At 34.3% G+C, this 16803-nt stretch overlaps 2 protein-coding genes across 2 annotated transcripts; one reads left to right on the plus strand and one right to left on the minus strand.

The window, feature by feature from the left end:
• Positions 1 to 1274: 1274 nt before the first annotated feature.
• Positions 1275 to 6662, minus strand: LOC125650019 (cytochrome c oxidase subunit 5A, mitochondrial). Its single transcript, XM_048877960.2, has 5 exons — positions 6512 to 6662; positions 5045 to 5199; positions 2883 to 2987; positions 2055 to 2210; positions 1275 to 1410 (listed from the first exon to the last, which is right to left on the minus strand). The coding sequence occupies exons 1-4, from the start codon at positions 6651 to 6653 to the stop codon at positions 2064 to 2066; spliced, it is 549 nt and encodes a 182-aa protein (XP_048733917.2). The 5' UTR covers positions 6654 to 6662; the 3' UTR covers positions 1275 to 1410; positions 2055 to 2063.
• Positions 6663 to 6866: 204 nt separating this feature from the next.
• LOC125650023 (protein JTB-like) lies at positions 6867 to 14934 on the plus strand. Its single transcript, XM_048877965.2, has 5 exons — positions 6867 to 6977; positions 11286 to 11368; positions 11964 to 12040; positions 12297 to 12376; positions 13515 to 14934. Exons 1-5 carry the CDS (start codon positions 6922 to 6924, stop codon positions 13675 to 13677), a joined length of 459 nt encoding a protein of 152 aa, XP_048733922.1. The 5' UTR covers positions 6867 to 6921; the 3' UTR covers positions 13678 to 14934.
• Positions 14935 to 16803: the final 1869 nt, after the last annotated feature.

A 16803-nucleotide genomic window follows, 5' to 3' on the forward strand; every position in this document is an offset into this window, starting at 1 on the left:
GGAATTATCAAAATACACTAACTATAAAGCAGACACGGTAATACACATATAGCCCAAGATTTTTTGTGGACATGACATAGAATGCAATTGAATTGTTCGAGAAATGTCACGAAAATTCATATATTATTTCAAAACGTTGCGTCTGTCATTAAAATAAAACTGTATGACCCCTACCTGTAGCCTGAACCATAACTTTGTTAGGAGCCTCTATGCTCAGTATAAATACAGGACTCTATTCACATGAAATCCTTGTAAGTTGCTAGAATTTGTGTCAAAAACATTGGCATTGATCTATTATCATAGGATCAAAATAAAGATCAAATCAAATATCGAAGCATGTATTTTGTTTTCTAGATGTTCACTCACAAAGAAAAATATAGTCAAACTTTTAATGTATTTCGCTATATGATCCAAGTATCCCCCCCCCCCCCCCCCTCCCCAGACCTAGGGAGTCATGAATTTCACAATCATCTAATATTTATTGTCTTAATGAAATTAAGACAATTCTGAATGGCGGAAAAATTCATTTGATTTCTGCATCAAAGAAAACCTGTTTTTGACTTCATGTTTTGCATTGATACGTTGTAAGAATTTGAAAACTAAATAATTCAAACACTTTAATTAAAGCTTTTTTGATGAGAGAAACTATTTGTTTTACTATTCAAAAACACAATTAAACGATAAGAATTGAGTCAAGTTTTCCGTCCAATTTTCCCTATGATACTGCCATCAAGAAAAGAATTATAAGATTCATTTATTAAATTATTAAAAAGGCCTTCAGACTATTCATCTAACTTGTTTTTTCAGATGTTAAAAGATATCTAAACATGCAAGATCGGTATACATGCATCTTCACTATACCCTCCTAATATTATAGCCCTTGGGCTAAAACCCCTACTTCTGAGACCAGGAATTGTGTTAAAGGCTTCCATGCTCAGTGTAACTGCACACTCCGTTTCAGGAAATTTGTAAATATTTAAATATTTCTAGAGGTTTCAACCCTCAGTAAAGTAGGGGGACTATGGAATTCAAAATTGTTGTTCCTGTGTCCCAAAAGATGTTCAACAGAAATTTTGGTGAAAATTGGCCGCAGCTAAAAAATATTCAAAAATTTAACAGTGTGAGACAGACACCCATGTAGTGGGTCACTTGGGTGACTCAGGTGACTGTATAAAAGATGTTAATTTGGAGTTGGATTACTGTACCAGTAGCCAATCCACAAAAAGCTGTTTTTGACTACAACATGTAAACTTATTGACAAAAGAAAATAAAAATTTCTCATGACATTCGTTTAATTTTTTTTTTATTTAGGTAAGAACTTGTAACAACACATCATGACGCTTGAAATGTTAAATAAAATGTCTCTTTTTCACATCTGTCTCTGCGTCTATCACTCTTCTGAAGATTTTCCTAAAATAAAAATTGTGTACGAAGATGTTTATATTTACTAACAAGTATACATGATATATATATATATATATACAATGTATATATATATATATATATATATATATATATATATATATACACACACATACACATAACACATACATACATACATACATACATACATATATATATATATATATATATAGACACACACGTCTAACTCTGTCTTTATTTTTAGTACTACTTCATTATCTCCCTTTATATTGCTTACAAATTTTTGCATTGCATGAAAAAATAACGACATATATTGATGATAAAATACCATAAGCAGAATTTTGAGCGAGAATCTAATTTTGGTAGTATTAGCAAGAGTGTTGAGATCGCTAACATTGATTAATGCTAACAATTTATTCCATATGGTACATGTAGGTAATAGTTATCTTTCTTGGAATTATAAAGTCGCTAAAATTAGCTCTCGCTAATTATGGATACTGCACCCATTTCTTATGGGGAAAATCCCTAAATTTGTGTCTTGCTAAAAAATTCCACTTTTTTTTCTAACTAAAAAAATATGGTATATCACTATATTAGCATTTACATAAATAACAAAATCAATGTAACAATGGTTTTGAAACTCAACAAAAATGTAATTGAATGATACCTACCAAAATATTTTACATATCGTCTACATTTTCTAGCCATAACTCGGGTTCTTCGTATCCCATTTCTTTAAGTGTACTAATACCCAGTTCCTCCATTGTTGGTCCGATCTCCTGCATGATGTATGGCCAGATTACGCCCTTCTTTTTCCCTCCCTTCAACTGAAATCATCAAAAAATCAGCTCATTATCTACAATAACAGCAAAACAAAGTCTGGAAAAGGGCAAATAATAAGAAATTTTTAAAGTCTGAGAGCAATAACTTGGGTTAAAATATGTCAATTGAACTCGATTTGTAAGTCATCAATATAAAGGAATATACCAGCTGATTATCTACAAACACAGCAAAGTCTTCCAGAAAACTAATTGTGACAGGATGAAGGATGGAAAGAGGCAATACTACATACACACAGGCATAAGATTTTAACAGTGATGTGTTAACTGTCATAGAATATGTTATTCACTGACAGCCTTCATGGGGCAAGTACAAGTTTAACAATATGATCCGATTTATATACAGTATAATAAAAATAATATAAGTCATATCTACATTTTTAAATGTGTATCAACAAATATGTATACAATGTATAAAAGGTCAATAAAGAGTCAACAGGTACATACTCTTATATTCACAGAAAATGCTGCGGAAATTTTCAATTAGAATTATGTTAGTTTCCCTTTAAAAATCTTTCTGTATTCAGCAGTCTCCAATATCTACATTTGTGTTGTAGACACAAAGAAGATATTCCTCCATTTCCACAACTTTTACATAACTGATTTTAAAGTAACCTTATGAAAATAAAAAGAAAGTAGATTGTACAGAAAAGTACTTACCCTTACAACTTCCAAGAAGCGGATCGCCAGGGCGTAGTCATTCTGGTTCCTGCAGCCTTTAAGGACCTCGATAATGATTTCTGGCTCTGGTACGCCATCATCAGCCTGGAATATACACACATATCTCTGTAACATCTTATTTCTAATTTAGGCTGCATGATTTCCAAATCATTGCAGAGAAAGAGATTATATTATCTATTCATGTGTATTATGAACTTTAAAAGTCTTCTTTTACAAATATTTTTATACAACAAAATCTGAATCACTGAAGATAAATTGCTACATATGTTGATTATTTTAGTTCAATACAACTGCTCTGTACTGGTTTAAGTGTATGAACCTACATAAAAATACCAATAGAAAGTTTGATTTATAGCAAATAAGACATGCAGGAAAATTGCTGTCTTTGATGCACCTTAATGCTACTATATAAGTATTTCTTGTCTATGTAGTGCATAGGAATAGTTAAACAATATTCTTGAGGTATCTCCATTTTACTTTTTAAGTTTGTGAAACTTGCTGGTTTTGCTGGCAAAAATTATAAATGTCCAACAAAAGTTCAGTAATAGCTGGTCTTCATGTGCAACAAAAACAAAAAACAAAAAAACGTACATCAACATCTTAAAATTTTATGCTTTCTCGATTATTTAAAAAAATAATTTAAAAGTATATATAAATAAACTTGCAATACAGTACGTAGATCGCTATTGAAAACATTAGGTGGCAAGGTCGATCAAGTATAAAATGCTGATCTGGAAAAGGGAATCATTTAATTTCCGGATTTGATCATCCAAAATGCTAAACTGCAGTTTTTATCCTGTAAGGGATATTACTTATCATTAAAACCCATTCTGTTCTGGTTTTGTTTTGTAAACTAAAATGGCGGACAAACAAAATACACTGTATACTGCCAGTAATTACTTTCACTCTTGGGAAACAAATTACTAAAAATAAGTTTGTTAAATTGATATGAAATAACTCAGTCAGAAATGTTCCATGTTATATACCTCGTCTGCCGATACCGTAAAAACATCACCCTACATGGCATTAAACTTTTTTTCACCCACAAACAAAACTCCCCTTTCCACAGCCCGATTCACACCAGGGAGTAGTTTCTGCTACCAACATCAAATACTATATTATACAACTGATTATTTCTACAAATTATGTATAGAAAAATTATTTAAAAACATATGGTACTATAAAAGACTAAAGTTCATTAAATTGGACAGTTTGTTGTTTATTCATTTACACAAAACAAATATAGAATTCGTTAAATTCATTTTACATATAATTTTGTCAGAATTCTGTTAGAATAATAGTTCAAGAATCACATATCATTTATTTTCATGGAAAGTTAAATGCAATATATCAAGTGATATGAAGTTCTTATTCATCTACCCCCCCCCCCCCCCCCCCCCCCCCCCCACTCATATTAAAATATTATATCATACATAACTTTATTATGTTAACAAATCTGAAACTCAATGAAAGACATGCAGTGTCTGCTTTCATATCCACAAAGTCTCATCTTCTCCCAACTGTATTCCTGATGCCTGATTCTAATATATTTTCACAGTCTTTCACAAACAATGTGTGCGTTCCATTGACATTATTAAGAATTTTATGTGCACAGCAATGATTTTATTTAACAAATCAATTAACATACACTGCCAGTAAAACTATATTCAGTTGCGTATCAGGGTTGTAGTAAATAGGTAAATCCGCAGGACGGACCTGATGCCAAGGAGTAGCTCCCTACACAAGTCAACTCAAAAAATGAAATGGAAGTAGATAAAGAAGAAAAAAAGCATTCAGAGAAAGTGAGTGAAATTATTTTGAATAAAATAATTGAGTATGTACTTAAATTAGAATGATTGACATTCTAATACATATTGTCAAAAGCATTCCAACTTTACAGTTTCTTTTTTTACTCCAACAATACTGATTATTTGTTGGTGACTGACATATAATGAGAATGTCCTGTAAAACTGTGACACTTGCAGGCCAAAATGACTGACAAGACTTATTCAAAGTTTCGCAAATTCTGCTAACTGTGAGTATCCATGGTCAATATATTCATGGCCACGGTTAGGGTCAAGGTCAATTAGTGTACTACTGCTCTTGTTCGAATAACACATCACTGAACGGTCTGAACTTACAGCTATGTAATTAATCAGCTGCCTCAACTCCCATCCATCAAACTGGGAGTAATTGTTCTTCTGCAGCCAAGTTCCCTCACTGACCACAGGGTACAGGGATGTGTGGGGCTGGGGACCAGTGACATCAGAGTATGGTCTCAATCCTGCCACGGCAGCTGAAAGAAAAAAGAAAAATGCACAATCAATGAAGTTTAAATAATTTTTTCTTTTTTCTTAGGTACTTAGGGAACACAGGGACATTAACTGAAGTTCTTGTAGGCATAAAGTCTCAAGCAAGATCTAATCTTAATCCATCATGCTTTTTCAAGTTTGACACAAATCAATATCGTGTGTTTAACACAGTGGTCACTTCAGTTAACAACCTTCTTTATCACACTGATCAGCCCATTTTGGGAACAACTTAGAAACCCAAAATGTCACATCTTTTTTTAATTGGATTCATGGGAAATTGAAGACTTTCAATGTGAATCCGTAAAGCGTACTTTGACTAAAAACTCCGTGGAAAATACAGATAATCTGTATGAGTAAACAGTTCTGCTGAAATCCAGTGCAAATCATTCATATTTTTTATTTAAACAGGTTGGGAACACTTCCCCTATAGCGAGATATTCTTGCTAAAACGCGATTATCCCTCTTTAGCCAGAGTAAATATATCCCGTACAACTGAGATAAACACCAGTGGAGTACATCTCTTCATGTTTCACGTGAAAAGAAAAAGTGCTAAAATGTCTGATACCTCTGCAAATATATTAATCAAAACAAAAACACTCACGATGTGTATTGGATTTCATACTGCTTCCCTCTTACGCAGCAACACTGATATGAAATTTCTTGACTATGTTGTCAATTTCATAGAATAAATTCGCATCATGTTGAGGGTGTGTCGCACTTATTCAGTGTTGCACAGGATTTGCCATTATTTTCAATAAAGATGCCAAAACATCTGTTTATGGCAATGTTTATTTCTCGCTAAAGAGGAGTAATCACGTTTTAGCGAGAGTATCTCGCTATAGGGGAAGTGTTCCCAACCTGTTAAATAGTTGCAGTAGTATCTGACATCTTTGCACTTTTTTTCACATGAAACACGAATAAATGTATTCCTAGGGTGTTTTTCTCCGTTGCACGGGATATATTTACTCCCGCTAAAGAGGGATAATCGCGTTGCAGCCAGAAAATCTTGCTATAGGGGAAGTGTTCCCAAAATGTCTGATGAGAGGCCAACCTTTTAAAGTAGCTGATGACCTAGAGAAAATGCTCAGCAAAGAATACTACCTAAGGTGCCTGAATAAACAAAGCATCAGAAGATGGGGATGTTAAGGGTGTCTGAGAAAAAAGCTGCATCAAACATTGGTGCATGGTGATAAACATGTCCCTATAGATTTCATTTTCAACGTTAATCTCACACCATTTAATTTACAGCTTGTTAAGGTTAAAAGAAATTCGAAATGTATATATCTATGAACAAACCACTAGGACATCCTGATTTGACTTGTTGTTTAACAGCGTTGGCGGCAGTAATGCCTATTCTTTTACATGCAGAGCGGATCATTTTGTTCGTGTTATGACCTTCCCCGGCTCCGTTGTGTTCAAGATTTACTGAGTGCTTCATTGGAACATCATGTACGGGTAAAATTAAGGAAACCGGATAAAATATCGCAGGCAGATATGCTGTTTAAGTTATGGTAGTATACGATATTTATTACTTTAAAATATCTAAATATGGAATAAGTTTTTATGATGTATATAAAGAAAAATCTCTGAATATATTCGACATTTAAAACTTTTACATCTTTGCTTTTTCCGTTTTCATCAGAGAATTATTATTTCAATTACAAGCTACCTAGTGACACAGATTCAAGATGGTCATCAAGTGAAGGATGGTAGATTTCTGTTCAAAAAAGAAAATGGCTCTTGCCATTTTCTTATTATTTAGGTAATCATACTGGTTATTTTTTTTTAAAGAAGAGTTGTTTATAGAGGATTGAAGGATTGAAGTCCATTTAGTGACACTTTAAATGAACCTTTTTAGTAGACCTACACGTGTAATGTTGTAGACGGATAGATAAACAGGTTGGGAACATTTCCCCTATAGCGAGATATTCTCGCTAAAACGCGATTATCCCTCTCTAGCGAGAGTAAATACTGTATATCCCGTACAACCGAGAAAAACACCCGCGGAATACATCTCTTCGTGTTTCACGTGTAAAGAAGAAAAAGTGCGAAAATTTGTGATGCTTCTGCAAATATATTACTCAAAACAAAAACACTCACAGTGCATATTGGATTTCAGACTGCTTCTCTCTTACGCAGCAACTTTGATATGAAATTTCTTGACTATGTTGTCAATTTCATAGAAACAATTCGCTTCATGTTGCGTGTGTGTCGCTCTTATTCAGCGTTGCATGGTATTTGCCATTATTCTCAATATTAAAGACGCCAAAATACCTGTTTATGGTAATGTTTATTTCTCACTAAAGAGGGATAATCGCGTTTTAGCGAGAATATCTTGCTATAGGGGAAGTGTTCCCAAGCTGATAAATCGGGTCTACGTGAACGTTTTAAAATGATAACTCAACTGACAGTTGGTGTGTAACCTGAAGTTCATTTAAACAAGACAAAAATAACAATTTTCGAAATTAATGTTATACAGCACAGCTGTTAGGGTGGTCAAAGCCAGGTTGATTTTATAGGTGGAATTATTTTTTAGTGGTTTAGTATTCTACTATGCATAAAACAACAATTGTGTTTGTCAAAACATTTCTTCCACTGTACTGTAAACAAAAACTGTTTCTGTGTTTTGGAATCTTTTAGTGCATAATAAATAACTTAATAAGTCAATAGATATAATTTTGTTGTAGTGATGACATTCGCAAAATCTGTGAGAATGGAAAAAAATGTGTAAGGGTCGGTTGGAAAAGTGGAAACCAACATATATTTTTTTTTTGGTCTTAGAGAAGTGAAGAGGTTGGAAACACTTCCCCTATAGCGAGATATTGTCACTAAAACGCGATTATCTCTCTCTAGCGAGAGTAAATATATCCCGTACAACTGAGAAAAACACCCATGGAGTACATCTCTTCATGTCTCACGTGAAAAGAAAAAAAGTGCTAAAATGTCCGATACTTCTACAAATATATAAATCAAAACAAAAACACTCAACGATGTGTATTGGATTTCAGACTGCTTCCCTCTTACGCAGCAACTTTGATATGAAATTTCTTGACTGTGTTGTAAATTTTATAGAGACAATTCGCGTCATGCTGAGCGTGTGTTGCACTTATTCAGCATTGCACTGAATTTGCCATTATTTTCAATAATGACACCAAAACACCTGTTTATGGTCATGTTTACTTTCTCGCTAATGAGGGATAATCATGTTTTAGCGAGAAGATCTCGCTATAGGGGAAGTGTTCCTGACCTGGTGAATAGGTGTATCCTACATCCACTTATCTTCGCAAAATTTCATGTTTTGATCCTGGAAAACGCGTAAACGTCAGGATCTGTGATGGTTTACAACTCTACACTTTGATCACAGGCACTCGACGTTTTAAATATCTATAATTAAAAAATTGTCCTCCTGTAAACATAATATTCACAAGGTATATCATGCTGCTATCTTGGTTTTCTTTTTTACCAGCTGCATCACTTAAAAAATTCGGAGAAAAGTTCGATATAATATGATAATTAGACCCCTACCGTTTAGAAGCAACTCTGTCAAGGTCTTACCTCTCGCATCTTCATGGTGAACTGGAAATAAAGTCCATTTATCGGCTATAATCAACCATCGCATGTAGCGAGGAGGGGGTTATTTTGCATCAAGCTTTAAGTTCACCGGTCATTCCACAATTACAATTATTTTCATCATGACTGGTTTAAAAAAGATCCACTGCATTATACATGTACCTTCTCTTCATACGTTAGATATTTCTACACTATGAGTGATAATTGATTTTCATAAGTAATTGGAACATATGTATTTGAAATGATATCTTGATAACAAAAAATAAGTAAAACATGACTTTTTTAAATTCACAATTTTGAAACGCTTAAAAAATTTTGTGTTTATATAGTATGTAAAAAAACATTCAAATAATCATCAAAACTGGCATTAATTTCCAGTAAGAACAATGATGACAGCCGAGTCGTGCCCAGTTGGGCAGACTTTTGGGAGATGCAACACCATTGCACCCTTTTAAAACTTAATCTTCTAAATGTGTGAAATACAATGTCCCTAAGAATGTTTTCTGTCAAAACATGGGTGATACACATACGAGCACAAGTTCAGTAGTGGGTATATAAATAGTACACAGGTGGAAAAAAAATCGGAAGAAAAAGAGCCTTTATTAAAATATATGTAATAAACAATGTAATTTACTTATTTTTCCTTTTGAATCGGAACTTCATATTTCTCTGTTAGTGTTGATTACAAATAATTGTTTCTAGACAAGCAAATGTTTATGAACTTCAGATGAAGAAGCTTTCATATTTACTGTCCCCGGTTTGCTCGGCAAACCACTGCCTACTTTTCATACTACTTAGAATGAAATTGTGATAAATTTTCACCCTCTCTGGACAGACAAATAGCTCTTCTTCTGCCTTAAAATCGACAGCTTTATGTTCTCCTTCAAATATACTGTCTTTTCTCTATTCCTAAAAATAGCTTCTTTAACAAAAAAGAATAAAGCTTTCGAAAAGTATCGTACTTTTTCATTAGATTTAATATACAATTCTGATAGTTTCCGAAGCTACACGATAAACGATTTTCACGATAAACGGAAAACCTAATACACACAAAACACGATCCACAATAGACCTGATAAACGCAAAACACGATAGAAAACAGAAAACTTGATAAACGCAAAACACAATATGATAGGATACACGCACGATACGATAGGATACACGCACGATAGAACAAGATAGGAATGTCCAGAATAACATTGCGGGTACTGTAAAACATATTTTTAGTGTAACAGAGACATGTTTATGCCTCTGATGGGATTTTAAACCCTGGTCTCTGGCACACAAGTCCTGCACTATACCATGCAATCGAGCCAGAGCAAGTAGGAATGTCATATCACTCACACTACCACACTAGCCCTGGGTTTGAATTATACCCGGCTTGTAATTAAAAAAAAAAAAACTTTTCAAGAAAACAAAATGCTTGTTTATTGATTTTTCCAAATTATCCAACATCGGATGTAGTGAATCAACAGTACATGATGTATACATAAGGAGTTAGAGGGCGGGAGATCTTTCTTATCAGTGACCAGACTCCATAACAAAAATGTGCATCATCCAATCGGTGAATTGATTAAAAAAAAAAAATCAAGAATTTTACTCTATTTGACATGAGCTCCCAACACTTTCCTTCTTAATTACATGAATGTTGGGGAGAAATCTCATATTTGAAGAATTATTAGATAGAATAAGACAGTTGGGATTTTCTTGGAAACGTCCAAAGTCAGCATAAGTTAGTAAATATTATGTTTTAATAAGTTCATGTGGTCAATATTTAAGGAAATATTTTCAGCGGATGTAAAATAATTGTGGGATTTTTTTAGCTCATAGGTATAATTATAATTTTAGTAGAAAATATTCTGGTGGACATGAAGTTCCAAAACCTAAAAATTGGTAGACAGTTCACATAAAAAACAACAACAGTAGTTTATTTATCTCCCAAGTTCAAGAGTGCTACATGTACCTTGGACATAAAAACTCCTGATATACAGAGTTATCTTTCTTGCAAAAATATGTTATTATGATTGCAGAAGCATTTAGGTGCAAATTTAGCTATAAAAAAATTTGGCCACAGGATACCAAACTGTTAGAATAAGCCAAAATATTCATTCATGGGAAAAAAACACTACCTTGTATCTGTTATATTACAGTAAAGTCACATAAAGAGATATGATTATTATGTACCATTAGGGGAGTTGATGCAGTCTGGATAGCTTAATGATGAAAATATAATACTACTCTAACTTTTCATGTAGTTAAGATGGTAACATTTACTCCGAGTGAATTGAAATAATAAGACAGTACCAGTTTAACTAATGATATTGAAGACAGAAAATCAAGTCATCCAGATCCGCAAAACAACTTCAGAATATAAAAATCATGAAATGGAAAATAGAAATATCCCCAAAATGAATGAATCATATGAAATGGAGTAGATAGTACCACACTTGTAAATGTTACACATGCAAGCTTAATATGCCGGCCTTTTGTTTCTTTACAGTATTTCTGTAGTGATACTCATGGTAGAAAGTGCTTGGCCCACACGCCATAAAATCCAAGAAGTGAAATATTTATCCCATCTTGGTAAGCTATTGCAATTTTCTTACATTATTATAATGGGGCCATCATCATTATAATGGGCCTTCATTCTTATGATGGGCCTTCATTATTGCTTCATTATTGTAATGTGCCTTCATTATTGTAATGGTCCTTCATTATTTCTAAAGACTTTCAATACATGTATATCAGAGTTCAGTCACCAAGAGATTTGTATTCCATTACTTGTACAGGTGTGTGGACAATTAATCTAGGGAGGATTTTTTTTTAGCAAAAGTATGTCTATAACTCACTTGTTTTTTAAGAAATGTTTTTTGTCCATAACTTTATAACTAGATTATTTCTGTGACAACATAATTAAGGTATAAAGTTACTTTGTGTGCAGCACTAAATTTTCTCAACATAGTCTTTCTACCAAATAACGCAGTTCAAATATTTCAAATATAAGAAGAAAATCATGGAAGCAGTTTTCAGTATGATTCCAGCTGTCAGAGTGTGATGTGAAACATTGCTTAACACAGACATTTTGATGACAGATGATAAACCTGTGGCAGTTTAACAGTGTAGGAGTTGTCTTTCTTGTCTGATGGACACTAACATTCCACATTTGATTCTTTTTCAGTGCCATTGAACAAATCATGTCCTTCAAAAAAGGCGAAGGCTATATCGGACTGTGAGAGGTGTAGTAAAGATGAGCTGGTAAAGTTTAACTTTAGTGTCACAATTCTATCAGCCTGTCACACATAACGAATTATTTATTCAGCAATCGTAGAATTATAGAACACTTTCCAATGTGAATGAATGTCTGACAGGAAATATGATAGAAATTTTTGTATGGGACTGTTGTTAAGAAATGATATTTGATAGGATAGACTAAGAAATTTTATAATGAGACTGTTGTTAAGTGAAATTTAATACGCACTGTATTATTATTTATGAAATTATGTGATTTTAGAGAAAATTACAACCTGAGTGTCAGGAAACAGGTTTTAAGCAGAAGATACAATGTGATAACAAGGAGACATTTTATCAAAAGTAAGTAAAGATTTCTGTATAACGAGTTTTTTCCGTGGGTGCAAATTTTGTTGATATGTATACAAATAATTTTTGCAGAATATATTTTGGTACTGAATGGAATTCCAAAACATAAAAAATTGACAAGCAGTGTAGTCACTATTAATTACTTCTCTTGAAAAGTTATGACTCTCTTCAGAAACAAAGGACATAAAGATAAATCTAATAGTTTATTTACCTCCCAAGCTGAAGAGTGCTACATGTACCTTTGTCATAATGCAACTGCTATGCAGAGTTGTCTTTCAAAAGAAATTGGCAGCATGATCCCAAACTGCTGAAATAAGCCAAAACTATCACCCTGTGGAAAAGAAAACGCTATGTGGTTTTATGTCAAGTTTCGAATATTCCACATATTTCATTCCACGCATATTCTTCAACTAAATTTTGCAGCCCTTCACCAGCAATGGTGACATCTCCTTATATAACCAAGCAACCAACATATTCTTCAAAATTCATTTAAGACAAGTAAAATAGCTTTGGTGATTTCATAGCAGTAATTTGACTACATTGATAGCACTTGATTCTTGCCTTTGTTTTAAAAATTTGCTGAAAAATTCTTCAAATCTGAGTGAAGGTTCTTTGTGTAAAAGGAATGGGCAGGCAACACATTGACATGTGATGTAGTGCATCCCAACATAAACCTACCCCTTCTCATAAAAACAAAATAGTGGTAAAGATGGGACCACTTAACCTCACAGTTAAGACAGGTCAATAACTAGGATGTTTTGAAATATTAGCTGGTGCTTCACTCTGTTAACTTGAACCACTAGTTGTATTTTTGCATCACAAGTAGTGTGATGTCACCACTTGACCCTGTGGCTGGGGTTAAAGAAACTGGGAGCTTTTCAGATTCAGCATTTATGGTTACTGTATGTATATTGTAACACCACTTGACCCCGGGGGGTATGGGATCAAGAAAAGGGACATTTAAGATGGAGCTGCACCCAGCATACCATATGGGATAACTTGATTCTGAGGATGGCCGGGATCAAACTGGGGTTATAAGCAACCACTCAGCACTGATAAGCCATTAGGTAAAGTTATGTAACCTATAGGAGACAGAAGGATTGACTTTATCTGTATATCTGTATTTTTTCAGCTGTGAGATTACCCCTTACATAGATGAGAGAAACTTTTGGATATTCCAAGTAGTGACATTTACACTATTTGCTGCGTCATACTCCATGGTTCGCGTGAGACAGAAAAAGCTAGACGGACTATTGATGGACAAAATCAACAGACAAATAGCATCTGGTATCTGAGAGTCGAACAATTATACAAAGATTCAATGTTCTGAAATTAAACTTTATTATTGAAGCATTTAGGATGTCCTATTTTTGTGATAATTTATTTAAGTTTAAGGCAAATTTTCAATAGCTGTGTTTGGCCAAACTTTTGTGTAGTTGTGTAAGGTCCTTCTCTGTTTAGATGTTTAAGACAATTCTGTGTGTAGCTGTATAAGGCCAATCTCCATGTAGCTGTGTAAGGCCAATCTGTATGTAGCTGTGTAAGGCCAATCTGTGTGTAGCTGTGTAAGGCCAATCTGTGTGTAAGGCCAGTTTGTGTGTAGTTGTGTAAGGTCCTTCTCTGTTTAGATGTTTAAGACAATTCTGTGTGTAGCTGTATAAGGCCAATCTCCATGTAGCTGTGTAAGGCCAATCCGTGTGCAGCTGTGTAAGGCCAGTTTGTGTGTAGTTGTGTAAGGTCCTTCTCTCTTTAGATGTTTAAGACAATTCTGTATGTAGCTGTATAAGACCAATCTCTTGTAGCCTTGTAAGGCTAATCTCCATGTAGCTGTGTAAGGCCAATCTGTGTGTAAGGCTAATTTGTGTGTAGCTGTGTAAGGCCAATCTCCATGTAGCTGTGTATTAAAGACCAATCTGTGTGTATGGCCAACTGTATAGCCATGTGTTGCTAATCTTGTAGCCAGTCTGAACTAGACAGAAAAACAAGGTGTAAAATGCTATGTATTTGTTCCTACCAGCACATGCATTCCTATTTCAGTGCGTGGTAAAAGTATTTTGTTTTGAACTTGTTTTACATTTATCATTTGTTTAAGGATCATATTTATAAAGATGCATAATCTTACAACATAGAGTTCAACATATGTGTAGGTATTTAGAGGTAGTTGTCGAAGTCATTGTTAGTTTGTGTCGCAACAAGAATGTGGACAAGAGATTTTTTGTTCAGACTTTATTTTGAACAATTTGTAACATACAGTGCTTGAAATTTTTAATTAGGACCTGATGATTAATTACTATTTAACATTAAAACCTGGAAGTGGAAGACTGTAATTTCCTCATGATAATCAGGAAATATACCACAATGAAATTTTTTTTTTTAGGATTTTGTTGTTATGTGCAAGTGGAGAGAGAGACAATGAGAGAGAGAGAGAGAGACACACACACAATGAGAGAGACACACAATGAGAGAGAGAGAGACTTGTTAATTGATGGGGAAATCATCAGTGTTTTATGATATTGTGCAGACTTTTTATCTGATTAAATATGAATTACAAAGAGAGAAGCACTTTGTTATGACTAACGAAGGCTAGTGTTATTGATGTTCATAATTGTGAGAACAGTACATGATATTTGGATACTCTCTATGCATGTAGTTGTTTACAGGAGGGGGGGGGGGTTACTGAAGGGATGCACCAACTTTAGAAACATGAAATGAATGGAAAGTTTTCTAAGAGTTTTTGACATTTTCTTGATAAGTGAACAGGGTGAATTTTTTTGCAGCAATTCCACCAGTTATTAACAATAACTTTTTTTGGGTTTGCCCAAGTGGCTGACCACACCATATACATTTGGCACATACACATTGTATACTACTCTTTCCCCCCAAAATTTTACCTCACCAAAAATAAAATCCGTTTTCTTCTTGTTTTGATGTTCCTTCTTTTAAACTGGATGTATTTTGAGGTACTAGTTATAGAATGGGTCACCACTACCAAGTGGCAATGGGAGAATGCATCTTGTTTTATGAGCTCAACTTAACCAGGGGCTCACATAATTATTTCTGACAGACAATTGATTATCCATTGTCTGTCCCTCTGTTTGCATATATCATGTCAGTTTTCACTATTCCAGCTTCTTCTCGAGAAGCGGTTATAGTTGGCTCACATGAAGTACCATACACCCTTGTAAAGGGAAATGGTTTAAATATTAGGGTAGGGTGTTTAGAAAAATTCATAAACCACTCAATGAGAAAAGGCATTACTTGTTTGAAATATTTTATGAAAGGTGAAGATAACGAACATTGATCAGTCTCATAACTCCTGTAAGGAATACAAAATGGAGAGTTGGGCAAACACAGACCCCTGGATATACCAGAGGTGGGATCAGGTGCCTAGGAGAAGCAAGCATTCCCTGTCGACCGGTCACACCTGCCGTGAGCCCTATACGTTGATCATATTTTATTTGATCAGATCATTATTCATTGTCTTCAGATGGGACCATAAGAAGGACTTAATCCTTGTAGTTTTCCTAAGACTGTACAGGACAATTCTTCCACAATCTTGTGAAGATCCACAAGGGTACACAACGTCAGCTATATACACAAGGATCCTCATGTTGTGTACATTCAATTTCATTCACTTCATGAGTCTGAGAGGCAGGAGGTGAGCGCTAAAGCGTATTAAAACTTTACACAAGAATACATAGGAAAACTAAAAATGCTGATTAATGTTGTACTTTGGGACCACGAGAGGGGTTTGGATTGATATAGCCCCACAGTCCTCTCGTAATTCCCGCCATTCCAAATTTCTTTTCATCTTGCAGTACTTATTGTCTGAATTTTAAACGGCATCTTCCAAGGGCTGCCTATAAACCAGCAAGCCATGGTGTGTACATCGTTCGATCAAGAAATAAATGAAAAAACGAAGCAACCATTATTTAAGCAGTTTGTGACTGCATGTTTACCAAATTAAAAAAATATTTATTGACAAACAGTAATAGTTTATTCAAATTTTAAAATGGCATTTTTGGAATTTTAACGTAGACTTTCTCCACAGAAAATGCTAAAACCCACGAGCTTTCGGAAAGTTCACCCCCAGACCCTCTCTGCCTTTTTTTTTTTTTTTTTTTTTGGCGTGCACATTCATCTGTTCTAGCTACATGTACGCTCCTGTCCTTTACCGAGAGTTTCTGATACGCTAGAGATATGTTACGTAAATGTATAACCCGACATTTCATATTTACTTCCGGCTGATAACGATGATGTATTGACATTGTTACGATTTATTGATCGGATTATGCGTGGTATAAGCACTGGTTGCCACAACGAGTTACTTCAACGTAGAGCCATAAATCCAGATAAGAAACTCTGTGTTTGGAGAATAGATCGGCCCCCATATCTGTCTGTATGGGTTAAAGATATTATTA

The sequence above is a fragment of the Ostrea edulis genome, chromosome 5 (assembly GCF_947568905.1).
Source record: "Ostrea edulis chromosome 5, xbOstEdul1.1, whole genome shotgun sequence".
NCBI classification, from domain to species: domain Eukaryota; kingdom Metazoa; phylum Mollusca; class Bivalvia; order Ostreida; family Ostreidae; genus Ostrea; species Ostrea edulis.